The 17,500-nt window shown below is 39.8% G+C and overlaps 1 protein-coding gene across 1 annotated transcript in view; it reads right to left on the minus strand.

Annotated features, from left to right (window-relative positions):
• LOC135526081 (glutamate receptor ionotropic, NMDA 2A-like) overlaps positions 1-17,500 on the minus strand; it is a 232,633-nt gene that overhangs the window by 3,376 nt on the left and 211,757 nt on the right. Inside the window, exons 18-19 of the mRNA XM_064954171.1 lie at positions 14,807-14,990; positions 6,062-6,910 (exon numbers count right to left, since the gene is read on the minus strand). Of these exons, the coding sequence (XP_064810243.1) occupies positions 6,062-6,910; positions 14,807-14,990 (1,033 nt within the window). The remainder of the gene's footprint in view (positions 1-6,061; positions 6,911-14,806; positions 14,991-17,500) is intronic.

A 17,500-nucleotide genomic window follows, 5' to 3' on the forward strand; every position in this document is an offset into this window, starting at 1 on the left:
ACATGGTGCTGATTACCACAGAACATGGTAGACATTTATAACATGGTGCTGATTACCACAGAACATAGTAGACATTTATAACATGGTGCTGATTACCACAGAACATGGTAGACATTTATAACATGGTGCTGATTACCACAGAACATGGTAGACATTTATAACATGGTGATTACCACAGAACATGGTAGACATTTAAACATGCTGATTACCACACATTTACTGTTCTTGTCTTTGTTATTGTTTTTACATGTGCTGTACTATATTAATACCTCTATAGTACTATAGTTATACTACAGTAATACTTCTATAATACCATAGGTATACTATATTAATACCTCTATAGTACTATAGTTATACTACAGTAATACTTCTATAATACCATAGGTATACTATATTAATACCTCTATAGTACTCTAGTTATACCACATTACTACTTCTATAATACCATAGGTATACTATATTGATACCTCTATAGTACTATAGTTATACTACAGTAATACTTCTATAATACCATAGGTATACTATATTAATTCCTCTATAGTACTCTAGTTATACCACATTACTACTATATAATAACATAGCTATACTATATTAATACCTCTATAGTACTCTAGTTATACCACATTAATACTTCTATAATACCATAGGTATACTATATTAATACCTCTATAGTACTCTAGTTATACCACATTACTACTTCTATAATACCATAGGTATACTATATTGATACCTCTATTGTACTATAGTTATACTACAGTAATACTTCTATAATACCATAGGTATACTATATTAATACCTCTATAGTACTCTAGTTATACCACATTACTACTTCTATAATACCATAGGTATACTATATTGATACCTCTATTGTACTATAGTTATACTACAGTAATACTTCTATAATACCATAGGTATACTATATTAATACATCTATAGTACTCTAGTTATACCACATTACTACTTCTATAATACCATAGGTATACTATATTGATACCTCTATAGTACTATAGTTATACCACATTACTACTTCTATAATACCATAGGTATACTATATTAATACCTCTATAGTACTCTAGTTATACCACATTACTACTTCTATAATACCATAGGTATACTATATTGATACCTCTATAGTACTCTAGTTATACCACATTAATACTTCTATAATACCATAGGTATACTATATTAATACCTCTATAGTACTCTAGTTATACCACATTACTACTTCTATAATACCATAGGTATACTATATTGATACCTCTATAGTACTATAGTTATACCACATTACTACTTCTATAATACCATAGGTATACTATATTGATACCTCTATAGTACTATAGTTATACTACAGTAATACTTACCGTTCTTGTCATTGCTGGAGGAGGCAGCTCCAGTGTTGTTGTGTTTGTAGGTTTTGTACTTCTATAATGCTATAGTTTTACTACAGTACTACAGTTATACAACCGTTATACTACATACTTCTATAATACTACAGCTATACTACAGTAATACCACAGTAATAATTATATAATATTTCTATAACACTACAGCTCTAGCACTGTAATACTACTGTAATACATCTATAATACTAGAATTATACTACAGTGATACCACAGTAATAATTATATTACACTACAGTAATACTACAGTAATACTTACTGTTCTTGTCCTTGCTGGAGGAGGCAGCTCCAGTGCGGGTGTGTTTGTAGGTGCTGTACTTCTATAATACTATAGTTTTACTACAGTACTACTTCTATAATACTACAGTAATATTACAGTAATACTTACTGTTCTTGTCCCTCATGGAGGAGGCAGCTCCAATACTATAGCTATACTACGGTAATACTACATTAATACTTATTGCTCTTGTCTTTGCTGGAGGAGGCAGCTCTAGTGCTGGTGTATTTGTAGGTGCTGTACTTCTACAATACTATAGCTATACTACAGTACAACTACAGTAATACTTCTATACTACTACAGTAATACTACATTAATACTTACTGCTCTTGTCTTTGCCTGAGGAGGCAGCTTCAGTGCTGGTGTGTTTGTAGGTGCTGTACTTCTACAATACTATAGCTATACTACAGTACAACTACAGCAATACTATCGTTATACTACAGTAATACTACATTACTACTTACTGCTCTTGTCTTTGCCTAAGGAGGCAGCTTCAGTGCTGGTGTGTTTGTAGGTGCTGTACTTCTACAATACTATAGCTATACTACAGTACAACTACAGTAATACTTATATAGTACTACAGCAGTACTACATTAATACTTACTGCTCTTGTCTTTGCCTGAGGAGGCAGCTCCAGTGCGGGTGTGTTTGTAGGTGCTGTACTTCTACAATACTATAGCTATACTACAGTACAACTACAGTAATACTTATATAGTACTACAGTAGTACTACATTACTACTTACTGCTCTTGTCTTTGCCTAAGGAGGCAGCTTCAGTGCTGGTGTGTTTGTAGGTGCTGTACTTCTACAATACTATAGCTATACTACAGTACAACTACAGTAATACTTATATAGTACTACAGTAGTACTACATTACTACTTACTGCTCTTGTCTTTGCCTAAGGAGGCAGCTTCAGTGCTGGTGTGTTTGTAGGTGCTGTACTTCTACAATACTATAGCTATACTACAGAACAACTACAGTAATACTATCGTTATACTACAGTAATACTACATTAATACTTACTGCTCTTGTCTTTGCCTGAGGAGGCAGCTCCAGTGCGGGTGTGTTTGTAGGTGCTGTACTTCTATAATACTATAGCTATACTACAGTACAACTACAGTAATACTTCTATACTACTGCGGAAATACTACATTAATACTTACTGCTCTTGTCTTTGCCTGAGGAGGCAGCTCCAGTGCTGGTGTGTTTGTAGGTGCTGTACTTCTATAATACTATAGCTATACTACAGTACAACTACAGTAATACTATAGTTATACTACAGTAATACTACATTAATACTTACTGCTCTTGTCTTTGCCTGAGGAGGCAGCTCCAGTGCGGGTGTGTTTGTAGGTGCTGTACTTCTATAATACTATAGCTATACTACAGTACAACTACAGTAATACTTCTATACTGCTGCGGAAATACTACATTAATACTTACTGCTCTTGTCTTTGCCTGAGGAGGCAGCTCCAGTGCTGGTGTGTTTGTAGGTGCTGTACTTCTAAAATACTATAGCTATACTACAGTACAACTACAGTAATACTATAGTTATACTACAGTAATACTACTTTAATACTTACTGCTCTTGTCTTTGCCTGAGGAGGCAGCTCCAGTGCTGGTGTGTTTGTAGGTGCTGTACTTCTACAATACTATAGCTATACTACAGTACAACTACAGTAATACTATCGTTATACTACAGTAATACTACATTACTACTTACTGCTCTTGTCTTTGCCTAAGGAGGCAGCTTCAGTGCTGGTGTGTTTGTAGGTGCTGTACTTCTACAATACTATAGCTATACTACAGTACAACTACAGTAATACTATAGTTATACTACAGTAATACTACATTAATACTTACTGCTCTTGTCTTTGCCTGGGGAGGCAGCTCCAGTGCTGGTGTGTTTGTAGGTGCTGTACTTCTAAAATACTATAGCTATACTACAGTACAACTACAGTAATACTATAGTTATACTACAGTAATACTACTTTAATACTTACTGCTCTTGTCTTTGCCTGAGGAGGCAGCTCCAGTGCTGGTGTGTTTGTAGGTGCTGTACTTCTACAATACTATAGCTATACTACAGTACAACTACAGTAATACTATCGTTATACTACAGTAATACTACATTACTACTTACTGCTCTTGTCTTTGCCTAAGGAGGCAGCTTCAGTGCTGGTGTGTTTGTAGGTGCTGTACTTCTACAATACTATAGCTATACTACAGTACAACTACAGTAATACTATAGTTATACTACAGTAATACTACATTAATACTTACTGCTCTTGTCTTTGCCTGGGGAGGCAGCTCCAGTGCGGGTGTGTTTGTAGGTGCTGTACTTCTACAATACTATAGCTATACTACAGTACAACTACAGTAATACTATAGTTATACTACAGTAATACTACATTAATACTTACTGCTCTTGTCTTTGCCTGAGGAGGCAGCTCCTGTGCTGGTGTGTTCGTAGGTGCTGTACTTCTACAATATTATAGCTATACTACAGTACAACTACAGTAATACTATAGTTATACTACAGTAATACTACATTAATACTTACTGCTCTTGTCTTTGCCTGAGGAGGCAGCTCCAGTGCTGGTGTGTTTGTAGGTGCTGTACTTCTACAATACTATAGCTATACTACAGCACAACTACAGTAATACTTATATAGTACTACAGTAGTACTACATTAATACGTACTGCTCTTGTCTTTGCCTGAGGAGGCAGCTCCAGTGCTGGTGTGTTTGTAGGTGCTGTACTTCTACAATACTATAGCTATACTACAGTACAACTACAGTAATACTTATATAGTACTACAGTAGTACTACATTAATACTTACTGCTCTTGTCTTTGCCTGAGGAGGCAACTCCAGTGCTGGTGTGTTTGTAGGTGCTGTACTTCTACAATACTATAGCTATACTACAGTACAACTACAGTAATACTATAGTTATACTACAGTAATACTACATTAATACTTACTGCTCTTGTCTTTGCCTGAGGAGGCAGCTCCAGTGCTGGTGTGTTTGTAGGTGCTGTACTTCTACAATACTATAGCTATACTACAGTACAACTACAGTAATACCTCTATAGTACTACAGTAGTACTACATTAATACTTACTGCTCTTGTCTTTGCCTGAGGAGGCAGCTCCAGTGCTGGTGTGTTTGTAGGTGCTGTACTTCTACAATACTATAGCTATACTACAGTACAACTACAGTAATACTTCTATCGTACTACAGTAGTACTACATTAATACTTACTGCTCTTGTCTTTGCCTGAGGAGGCAGCTCCAGTGCTGGTGTGTTTGTAGGTGCTGTACTTCTACAATACTATAGCTATACTACAGTACAACTACAGTAATACTATAGTTATACTACAGTAATACTACATTAATACTTACTGCTCTTGTCTTTGCTTGAGGAGGCAGCTCCAGTGCTGGTGTGTTTGTAGGTGCTGTACTTCTACAATACTATAGCTATACTACAGTACAACTACAGTAATACTTCTATAGTACTACAGTAGTACTACATTAATACTTACTGCTCTTGTCTTTGCCTGAGGAGGCAGCTCCAGTGCTGGTGTGTTTGTAGGTGCTGTACTTCTACAATACTATAGCTATACTACAGTACAACTACAGTAATACTTCTATAGTACTACGGTAGTACTACATTAATACTTACTGCTCTTGTCTTTGCCTGAGGAGGCAGCTCCAGTGCTGGTGTGTTTGTAGGTGCTGTACTTCTACAATACTATAGCTATATTACAGTACAACTACAGTAATACTTCTATAGTACTACAGTAGTACTACATTAATACTTACTGCTCTTGTCTTTGCCTGAGGAGGCAGCTCCAGTGCTGGTGTGTTTGTAGGTGCTGTACTTCTACAATACTATAGCTATACTACAGTACAACTACAGTAATACTATAGTTATACTACAGTAATACTACATTAATACTTACTGCTCTTGTCTTTGCCTGAGGAGGCAGCTCCAGTGCTGGTGTGTTTGTAGGTGCTGTACTTCTACAATACTATAGCTATACTACAGTACAACTACAGTAATACTATCGTTATACTACAGTAATACTACATTAATACTTACTGCTCTTGTCTTTGCCTGAGGAGGCAGCTCCAGTGCTGGTGTGTTTGTAGGTGCTGTACTTCTACAATACTATAGCTATACTACAGTACAACTACAGTAATACTATAGTTATACTACAGTAGTACTACATTAATACTTACTGCTCTTGTCTTTGCCTGAGGAGGCAGCTCCAGTGCTGGTGTGTTTGTAGGTGCTGTACTTCTACAATACTATAGCTATACTACAGTACAACTACAGTAATACTTCTATAGTACTACAGTAGTACTACATTAATACTTACTGCTCTTGTCTTTGCCTGAGGAGGCAGCTCCAGTGCTGGTGTGTTTGTAGGTGCTGTACTTCTTGTCCTTCAGAGAGTGGAGGTCAGCGTCGGCAGAGTGGCTGTGGTGCAGCAGACTGGCGCTCAGCTGCAGGATGGAAGCGTCCACGGCGTTGGAGTGCTCCGAGTGAGAGTGTCTGAGGTCGGAGTGCGTGTGTGTGACGTCGGGGGGCTCCTGGAGGCTGTCTCTCTGGTAGAGCGGGGCGGAGTGTAGACTGGCCTGGTCTGAGTCTATGGAATAGATCTTCTCGTGACTCCTCCCACTGCCGCCTCCCCCTCCTACACCTCCCACCCCCCCCACCGGGCGTTTCTTCAGCCCGTCTTTTGGGGGTTTGAACCCCCCCATCCCCATCCTGGGCCCCCCCAGATCAGATTCCATGTAAGAGGGGGGCCGGCTGGAACACTCAGAGATGTCGGAATGGGGCGGGTCTTCAGGGAGGTAACGCTGGCTCTTCATTGTTGCATGGCCCGGGACAGAGGCGGAGCCAGCGGATCCGGGTGCGGGACCACCAACGGGACCGGACAACGGGATTGGTCCTTGTTTCAGCGTCTCCACGCTCTTCTTCCATAGGGCGCGGGGTTTGGAAGCGGGGCCGGACGGGCCGGGGGGGTTGGGTTTGCCGTTGTCGGCGGTAACGCTGACCTCTACGTCGTTGAGGCTGAGGGGGTGGGGTTTGGGTTTCCCAGGGTACGGGCCTGGGGATGAGTTATTCAGCAGGTCTTTGTGCCGACCCAGGAAGCCCTGTAGAGTGGAAGTGTTGCTATAGAGACCACCCTGGCCTTTAGGAGACAGACTGACGACAGAGTTACCTAGAGGAAAGACAGCACAACATCTATAATCTATAGAGACCACCTGGAGGCAGTATAACATCTATAATCTATAAAGAACACCTGGAGACAGTATAACATCTATAATCTATAGAGACCACCTGGAGACAGTATAACATCTATAATCTGTAGAGACCACATGGAGACAGCATAACATCTTTAATCTATAGAGACCACCTGGAGACAGTATAACATCTGTAATCTATAGAGACCACCTGGAGACAGTATAACATCTATAACATAGACACCACCTAGAGACAGTATAACATCTATAATCTATAGAGATAACCTGAAGACAGTATAACATCTATAACATAGAGACCTCCTGGAGACAGTATAACATCTATAATCTATAGAGACCACCTAGAGACAGTATAACATCTACAACATAGAGACCTCCTGGAGACAGTATAACATCTATATTCTATAGAGACCACCTGGAGACAGTGTAACATCTATAATCTATAGAGACCTCCTGGAGACAGTATAACATCTATAATCTATAGAGACCACCTAGAGACAGTATAACATCTACAACATAGAGACCTCCTGGAGACAGTATAACATCTATATTCTATAGAGACCACCTGGAGACAGTGTAACATCTATAATCTATAGAGACCTCCTGGAGACAGTATAACATCTATAATCTCTAGAGACCACATGGAGACAGTATAACATCTATAATCTATAGAGACCACCCGAAGACAGTATAACATCTATAATCTATAGAGACCACCTGGAGACAGTATAGCATCTATAATCTATAGAGACCACCTGGAGACAGTATAACATCTATAATCTATAGAGACCACCTAGAGACAGTATAACATCTATAATCTATAGAGACCACCTGGAGACAGTATAGCATCTATAATCTATAGAGACCACCTGGAGACAGTATAACATCTATAATCTATAGAGACCACCTGGAGACAGTATAACATCTACAACATAGAGACCTCCTGGAGACAGTATAACATATATAACATAGAGACCTCCTGGAGAGAATAAAACATCTATAATCTATAGAGACCTCCTGGAGACAGTATAACATCTATAATCTATAGAGACCACCTGGAGACAGTATAACATCTATAATCTATAGAGACCAACTGGAGACAGTATAACATCTACAACATAGAGACCTCCTGGAGACAGTATAACATCTATAATCTATAGAGACCACCTGGAGACAGTATAACATCTATAATCTATAGAGACCACCTGGAGACAGTATAACATCTATAATCTATAGAGACCACCTGGAGACAGCATAAACTCTATAATCTATAGAGACCACCTGGAGACAGTATAACATCTATAATCTATAGAGACCACCTGGAGACAGCATGACATCTATAATCTATAGAGACCACCCGGAGACAGTATAACATCTATAATCTATAGAGATCTCCTGGAGACAGTATAACATCTATAATCTATAGAGACCACCTAGAGACAGTATAACATCTATAACATAGAGACCACCTGGAGACAGTATAGCATCTATAACATAGAGACCACCTGGAGACAGTATAACATCTATAATCTATAGAGACCACCTGGAGACAGTATAACATCTATAATCTATAGAGACGACCTTGGAGACAGTATAACATCTATAATCTGTAGAGACCACCTGAAGACAGTATAACATCTATAATCTATAGAGACCACCTGGAGACAGTATAACATCTATAACATAGACACCACCTAAAGACAGTATAACATATATAATCTATAGAGACTACCTGGAGACAGTATAACATCTATAATCTATAGAGACGACCTTGGAGACAGTATAACATCTATAATCTATAGAGACCTCCTGGAGACAGTATAACATCTATAAAATATAGAGACCACCTGGAGACAGTATAACATCTATAACATAGAGACCACCTGGAGACAGTATAACATCTATAACCTATAGAGACCACCTGGAGATGGTATAACATCTATAACATAGAGACCTGCTGGAGACAGTATAACATCTATAAAATATAGAGACCACCTGGAGACAGTATAACATCTATAACATAGAGACCACCTGGAAACAGTATAACATCTATAATCTATAGAGACCACCTGGAAACAGTATAACATCTACAACGTAGAGACCTCCTGGAGACAGTATAACATCTATAATCTATAGAGATCACCTGGAGACAGTATAACATCTATAATCTATAGAGATCACCTGGAGACAGTATAACATCTATAACATAGAGACCACCTGGAGACAGTATAACATCTATAATCTATAGAGACCACCTGGAGACAGTATAACATCTATAACATAGAGACCTCCTAGAGACAGTATAACATCTATAAAATATAGAGACCACCTGGAGACAGTATAACATCTATAACATAGAGACCTCCTGGAGACAGTATAACATCTATAATCTATAAAGACCTCTTGGAGACAGTATGACATCTATAATCTATAGAGACCACCTGGAGACAGTATAACATCTATAATCTATAGAGTCTACCTGGAGACAGTATAACATCTATAACATAGAGACCACCTGGAGACAGAATAACATCTATAATCTATAGAGACCACCTGGAGACAGTATAGCATCTATAATCTATAGAGACCTCCTGGAGACAGTATAACATCTATAATCTATAGAGACCACATGGAGACAGTATAACATCTATAACATGGAGACCACTTGGAGACAGTATAACATCTATAACATAGAGACCACCTAGAGACAGTATAACATCTGTAAATCTATAGAGACCACCTGGAGACAGTGTAACATCTATAACATAGAGACCACCTGGAGACAGTATAACATCTATAACATAGAGACCACCTGGAGACAGTATAATATCTATAATCTATAGAGACCACCTGGAGACAGTATCCCATCTATAATCTATAGAGACCACCTGGAGACAGTATAACATCTATAATCTGAATTCTGAATTTACACCTCTACTGTGGGGTTCTGTTACCACATTTATTATGTCTACACCTCTACTGTGGGGTTCTGTTACTACATTTATTATGTCTCTACTGTGGGGTTCTGTTACTACATTTATTATGTCTACACCTCTACTGTGGGGTTCTGTAACTACATTTATTATGTCTACACCTCTACTGTGGGGTTCTGTTACTACATTTATTATGTCTACACCTCTACTGTTGGGTTCTGTTACCACATTTATTATGTCTACTGTGGGTTCCACATTTATTATGTCTCTACTGTGGGGCTCTGTTACTACATTTATTATGTCTACACCTCTACTGTGGGGTTCTGTTACTACATTTATTATGTCTACATCTCTACTGTGGGGTTCTGTTACTACATTTATTATGTCTACACCTCTACTGTGGGGCTCTGTTACTACATTTATTATGTCTACATCTCTACTGTGGGGTTCTGTTACTACATTTATTATGTCTACACCTCTACTGTTGGGTTCTGTTACCACATTTATTATGTCTATACCTCTACTGTGGGGTTCTGTTACTACATTTATTATGTCTACATCTCTACTGTGGGGTTCTGTTACTACATTTATTATGTCTACACCTCTACTGTGGGGTTCTGTTACTACATTTATTATGTCTACACCTCTACTGTGGGGTTCGGTCACTACATGTATTATGTCTCTACTGTGGGGTTCTGTTACTACATTTATTATGTCTCTACTGTGGGGTTCTGTTACTACATTTATTATGTCTCTACTGTGGGGTTCTGTTACTACATTTATTATGTCTCTACTGTGGGGTTCTGTTACTACATTTATTATGTCTCTACTGTGGGGTTCTGTTACTACATTTATTATGTCTACATCTCTACTGTGGGGTTATTTTACTCCATTTATTATGTCTACACCTCTACTGTGGGGTTCTGTTACTGCATTTATTATGTCTCTACTGTGGGGTTCTGTTACTACATTTATTATGTCTCTACTGTGGGGTTCTGTTACTACATTTATTATGTCTACACCTCTACTGTGGGGTTCTGTTACTGCATTTATTATGTCTCTACTGTGGGGTTCTGTTACTGCATTTATTATGTCTCTACTGTGGGGTTCTGTTACTACATTTATTATGTCTCTACTGTGGGGTTCTGTTACTACATTTATTATGTCTACATCTCTACTGTGGGGTTCTGTTACTACATTTATTATGTCTACACCTCTACTGTGGGGTTCTGTTACTACATGTATTATGTCTCTACTGTGGGGTTCTGTTACTACATTTATTATGTCTCTACTGTGGGGTTCTGTTACTACATTTATTATGTCTCTACTGTGGGGTTCTGTTACTACATTTATTATGTCTACACCTCTACTGTGGGGCTCTGTTACAACATTTATTATGTCTACATCTCTACTGTGGGGTTCTGTTACTACATTTATTATGTCTACACCTCTACTGTTGGGTTCTGTTACCACATTTATTATGTCTACACCTCTACTGTGGGGCTCTGTTACTACATTTATTATGTCTACATCTCTACTGTGGGGTTCTGTTACTACATTTATTATGTCTACACCTCTACTGTGGGGTTCTGTTACTACATTTATTTTGTCTACACCTCTACTGTGGGGTTCTGTTACTACATTTATTATGTCTACACCTCTACTGTGGGGTTCTGTTACTACATTTATTATGTCTCTACTGTGGGGTTCTGTTACTACATTTATTATGTCTACACCTCTACTGTGGGGTTCTGTTACTACATTTATTATGTCTACACCTCTACTGTGGGGTTCGGTCACTACATGTATTATGTCTCTACTGTGGGGTTCTGTTACTACATTTATTATGTCTCTACTGTGGGGTTCTGTTACTACATTTATTATGTCTCTACTGTGGGGTTCTGTTACTACATTTATTATGTCTCTACTGTGGGGTTCTGTTACTACATTTATTATGTCTCTACTGTGGGGTTCTGTTACTACATTTATTATGTCTACATCTCTACTGTGGGGTTATTTTACTCCATTTATTATGTCTACACCTCTACTGTGGGGTTCTGTTACTGCATTTATTATGTCTCTACTGTGGGGTTCTGTTACTACATTTATTATGTCTCTACTGTGGGGTTCTGTTACTACATTTATTATGTCTACACCTCTACTGTGGGGTTCTGTTAATACATTTATTATGTCTACACCTCTACTGTGGGGCTCTGTTACTACATTTATTATGTCTACACCTCTACTGTGGGGTTCTGTAACTACATTTATTATGTCTCTACTGTGGGGTTCTGTTACTACATGTATTATGTCTCTACTGTGGGGTTCTGTTACTACATTTATTATGTCTACACCTCTACTGTGGGGTTCTGTTACTACATTTATTATGTCTACACCTCTACTGTTGGGTTCTGTTACCACATTTATTATGTCTACACCTCTACTGTGGGGCTCTGTTACTACATTTATTATGTCTACACCTCTACTGTGGGGTTCTGTTACTACATTTATTATGTCTACATCTCTACTGTGGGGTTCTGTTACTACATTTATTATGTCTACACCTCTACTGTTGGGTTCTGTTACCACATTTATTATGTCTACACCTCTACTGTGGGGCTCTGTTACTACATTTATTATGTCTACATCTCTACTGTGGGGTTCTGTTACTACATTTATTATGTCTACACCTCTACTGTGGGGTTCTGTTACTACATTTATTATGTCTACACCTCTACTGTGGGGTTCTGTTACTACATTTATTATGTCTACACCTCTACTGTGGGGTTCTGTTACTACATTTATTATGTCTACACCTCTACTGTGGGGTTCGGTCACTACATGTATTATGTCTCTACTGTGGGGTTCTGTTACTACATTTATTATGTCTCTACTGTGGGGTTCTGTTACTACATGTATTATGTCTCTACTGTGGGGTTCTGTTACTACATTTATTATGTCTCTACTGTGGGGTTCTGTTACTACATTTATTATGTCTACACCTCTACTGTGGGGTTCTGTTACTACATTTATTATGTCTCTACTGTGGGGTTCTGTTACTACATTTATTATGTCTACACCTCTACTGTGGGGTTCTGTTACTACATTTATTATGTCTCTACTGTGGGGTTCTGTTACTACATTTATTATGTCTCTACTGTGGGGTTCTGTTACTACATTTATTATGTCTACACCTCTACTGTGGGGTTCTGTTACTACATTTATTATGTCTACATCTCTACTGTGGGGTTCTGTTACTACATTTATTATGTCTACACCTCTACTGTGGGGTTCTGTTACTACATTTATTATGTCTACACCTCTACTGTGGGGCTCTGTTACTACATTTATTATGTCTCTACTGTGGGGTTCTGTTACTACATTTATTATGTCTACACCTCTACTGTGGGGTTCTGTTACTACATTTATTATGTCTACACCTCTACTGTGGGGTTCTGTTACTACATTTATTATGTCTACACCTCTACTGTGGGGTTCTGTTACTACATTTATTATGTCTCTACTGTGGGGTTCTGTTACTACATTTATTATGTCTCTACTGTGGGGTTCTGTTACTACATTTATTATGTCTACACCTCTACTGTGGGGTTCTGTTACTACATTTATTATGTCTACACCTCTACTGTGGGGTTCTGTTACTACATTTATTATGTCTACTCCTCTACTGTGGGGTTCTGTTACTACATTTATTATGTCTCTACTGTGGGGTTCTGTTACTACATTTATTATGTCTCTACTGTGGGGTTCTGTTACTACATTTATTATGTCTCTACTGTGGGGTTCTGTTACTACATGTATTATGTCTCTACTGTGGGGTTCTGTTACTACATTTATTATGTCTACACCTCTACTGTGGGGCTCTGTTACTACATTTATTTTGTCTACATCTCTACTGTGGGGTTCTGTTACTACATTTATTATGTCTACACCTCTACTGTGGGGTTCTGTTACTACATTTATTATGTCTACACCTCTACTGTGGGGTTCTGTTACTACATTTATTATGTCTACACCTCTACTGTGGGGTTCTGTTACTACATTTATTATGTCTACACCTCTACTGTGGGGTTCTGTTACCACATGTATTATGTCTACGTTCGGTTTTGAAAAGTTTTTTTTTTTCTACAGACACTTTAATGGATACTTTTAAATTATATTATGTTATCTCATCATTAATTTAACAAATACAACACATATATATATATATTTTTTTAAATTGTCTTTTAAAGTATAATTGTTAGAGATGACTAATGTTACTGTCCCTTCTACAACAACAAAGAACAATACGTGTACATTTGCGTTGGGAGTGCCAACATGGCCGACTTGTACCTTCCAGGCCTCTCATAGCATCAGCAGTTCCAGATGTATATACATCATTGTTATTATTATTATTATTATGTCATTATTATTGTTGTATTATTATATGATTATTATATTATTGGGGCGGCAGGGTAGCCTAGTGGTTAGAGAGTTGGACTAGTAACCGGAAGGTTGCGAGTTCAAACCCCCGAGCTGACAGGGTATAAATCTGTCGTTCTGCCCCTGAACAGGCAGTTAACCCACTGTTCCCAGGCCGTCATTGAAAATAAGAATTTGTTTCTTAACTGACTTGCCTGGTTAAATAAAGGTAAAAAAAAATAAATGTATATACATCATTGGGTACGACAGTTGAAATAAGCTGATGAGACATTTTTAAGTTACATTCTTGAAGAATCAAAGGATATATAATTTCCTGATAAAATTCCCCAACATTTTTCCCGAAGTCCCGGTCGGAATATTCCCAGGGAATTTGAAAACCTCCAACCAGGTAGTTGTTTTTGGAAAGATTCTTGTAATTCTATCATTTTTGGTGCTGGGTTAGAGATGTGAGGTCAGGGGTTAGAGGTCAGGGGTTTATCATACCTTTCATCATGTTGATGATACCGGGCTGCAGCAAGGCCGGGGAGCGTTTAGGAGATGAAGAAGACAGGGTGATCTTCTTCGCTGACTTCAGAAGGTGCAACATGTTGGCCTGAGGAGAGAAGTCCAACTCCGGAGGCTTCTTCTTTAACTCTATATGGACCCCGTGGACACAAGACCAGATACCCTGGAGAGGAGGAGGAGGAGGAGAGGAGGAGGAGGAGGAGGAGGAGAGGAGGAGGAGAGGAGGAGGAGGAGGAGGAGGAGGAGAGGGGAGGGCAGGGGGGGGAGGAGGAGGAGGAGGAGGAGGAGGAGGAGGAGGAGGAGGAGAGGGCAGGGGGAGGAGGGAGGAGGAGGAGGAGGAGGGGGAGGGAGGGGGGGAGGAGGAGGAGGAGGAGGAGGAGGAGGAGGGAGGGGGAGGAGAGGAGGAGGAGGAGGAGAGGAGGGGAGGAGGAGGGGAGGAGATGAGGAGGAGGAGGGGAGGAGGGGAGGGGGAGGAAAGGAGAGGAGGGGAGGGGGTAGGAGAAGGAGGAGGGGGGGAGGAGGAAAGGAGGAGAGGAGGAGGGGGGGAGGAGAGGAGAGGAGGGGGAGGATAGAAGGAGGGGGAGGAAAGAAGAGGTGGGGAGGAGGAGATGAGGAAGAGAGGAGGGGGTGATGAAGATAACGGTGATAGAGGGGCGGGAGGAAGGGAGGAAAAAAGGGAACAGAAAGAGAGAGGAAGAAGATTAGTGTGAGGCAGCACACACACACAGACAGACAACAGACACACACAGAGAGAGAGAGAGACAGAGAGGGGGGGGGGACGGAGGAAGGGAGGGACGGACGGACAGACAGACAGACAAGAGTAACCCTTGGTAGTAGCACTACTCCTCTTAACTCCTCTTAACTCCTCACTACTCCTCACTACACCTCTTAGCTCCTCACTACTCCTCTTAACTCCTCACTACTCCTCTTAACTCCTCTTAACTCCTCACTACTCCTCTTAACTCCTCTTAACTCCTCACTACTCCTCTTAACTCCTCACTACTCCTCTTAACTCCTCTTAACTCCTCTTAACTCCTCACTACTCCTCTTAACTCCTGACTACTCCTCTTAACTCCTCTTAACTCCTCTTAACTCCTCACTACTCCTCTTAACTCCTCACTACTCCTCTTAACTCCTCACTACTCTTCACTACTCCTCTTAACTCCTCACTACTCCTCTTAACTCCTCACTACTCCTCACTACTCCTCTTAACTCCTCACTACTCCTCCTAACTACTCTTAACTCCTCACTACTACTCTTAACTCCTCTTAACTCCTCACTACTCCTCTTAACTCCTCACTACTCCTCACTACTCCTCTTAACTCCTCACTACTCCTCTTAACTCCTCACTACTCCTCTTAACTCCTCTTAACTCCTCACTACTCCTCTTAACTCCTCTTAACTCCTGACTACTCCTCTTAACTCCTCTTAACTCCTCTTAACTCCTCACTACTCCTCTTAACTCCTCACTACTCCTCTTAACTCCTCACTACTCCTCTTAACTCCTCACTACTCCTCACTACTCCTCTTAACTCCTCACTACTCCTCTTAACTCCTCACTACTCCTCACCACTACTCTTAACTCCTCACTACTCCTCCTAACTACTCTTAACTCCTCACTACTCCTCTTAACTCCTCTTAACTCCTGACTACTCCTCTTAACTCCTCTTAACTCCTCTTAACTCCTCACTACTCCTCTTAACTCCTCTTAACTCCTCTTAACTCCTCTTAACTCCTCACTACTCCTCTTAACTCCTCACTACTCCTCACTACTCCTCTTAACTCCTCACCACTCCTCTTAACTCCTCACTACTCCTCTTAACTCCTCTTAACTCCTCACTACTCCTCCTAACTACTCTTAACTCCTCACTACTCCTCTTAACTCCTCTTAACTCCTCACTACTCCTCTTAACTCCTCTTAACTCCTCACTACTCCTCTTAACTCCTCTTAACTCCTCTTAACTCCTCACTACTCCTCTTAACTCCTCACTACTCCTCTTAACTCCTCTTAACTCCTCACTACTCCTCTTAACTCCTCTTAACTCCTGACTACTCCTCTTAACTCCTCTTAACTCCTCTTAACTCCTCACTACTCCTCTTAACTCCTCACTACTCCTCTTAACTCCTCACTACTCCTCTTAACTCCTCACTACTCCTCACTACTCCTCTTAACTCCTCACTACTCCTCATAACTCCTCACTACTCCTCACCACTACTCTTAACTCCTCACTACTCCTCCTAACTACTCTTAACTCCTCACTACTCCTCTTAACTCCTCTTAACTCCTCACTACTCCTCCTAACTACTCTTAACTCCTCTTAACTCCTAACTACTCCTCTTAACTCCTCACTACTCCTCCTAACTACTCTTAACTCCTCACTACTCCTCTTAACTCCTCACTACTCCTCTTAACTCCTTACTACTACTCTTAACTCCTCACTACTCCTCTTAACTCCTCTTAACTCCTCACTACTCCTCTTAACTCCTCACTACTCCTCTTAACTCCTCTTAACTCCTCTTAACTCCTCACTACTCCTCTTACCTCCTCACTACTCCTCTTAACTCCTCACTACTCCTCTTAACTCCTCACTACTCCTCTTAACTCCTCCTCACTACTCCTCTTACCTCCTCACTACTCCTCTTAACTCCTCACTACTCCTCTTAACTCCTCAC

This window comes from Oncorhynchus masou, chromosome 5 (genome assembly GCF_036934945.1).
Source record: "Oncorhynchus masou masou isolate Uvic2021 chromosome 5, UVic_Omas_1.1, whole genome shotgun sequence".
NCBI lineage: Eukaryota > Metazoa > Chordata > Actinopteri > Salmoniformes > Salmonidae > Oncorhynchus > Oncorhynchus masou.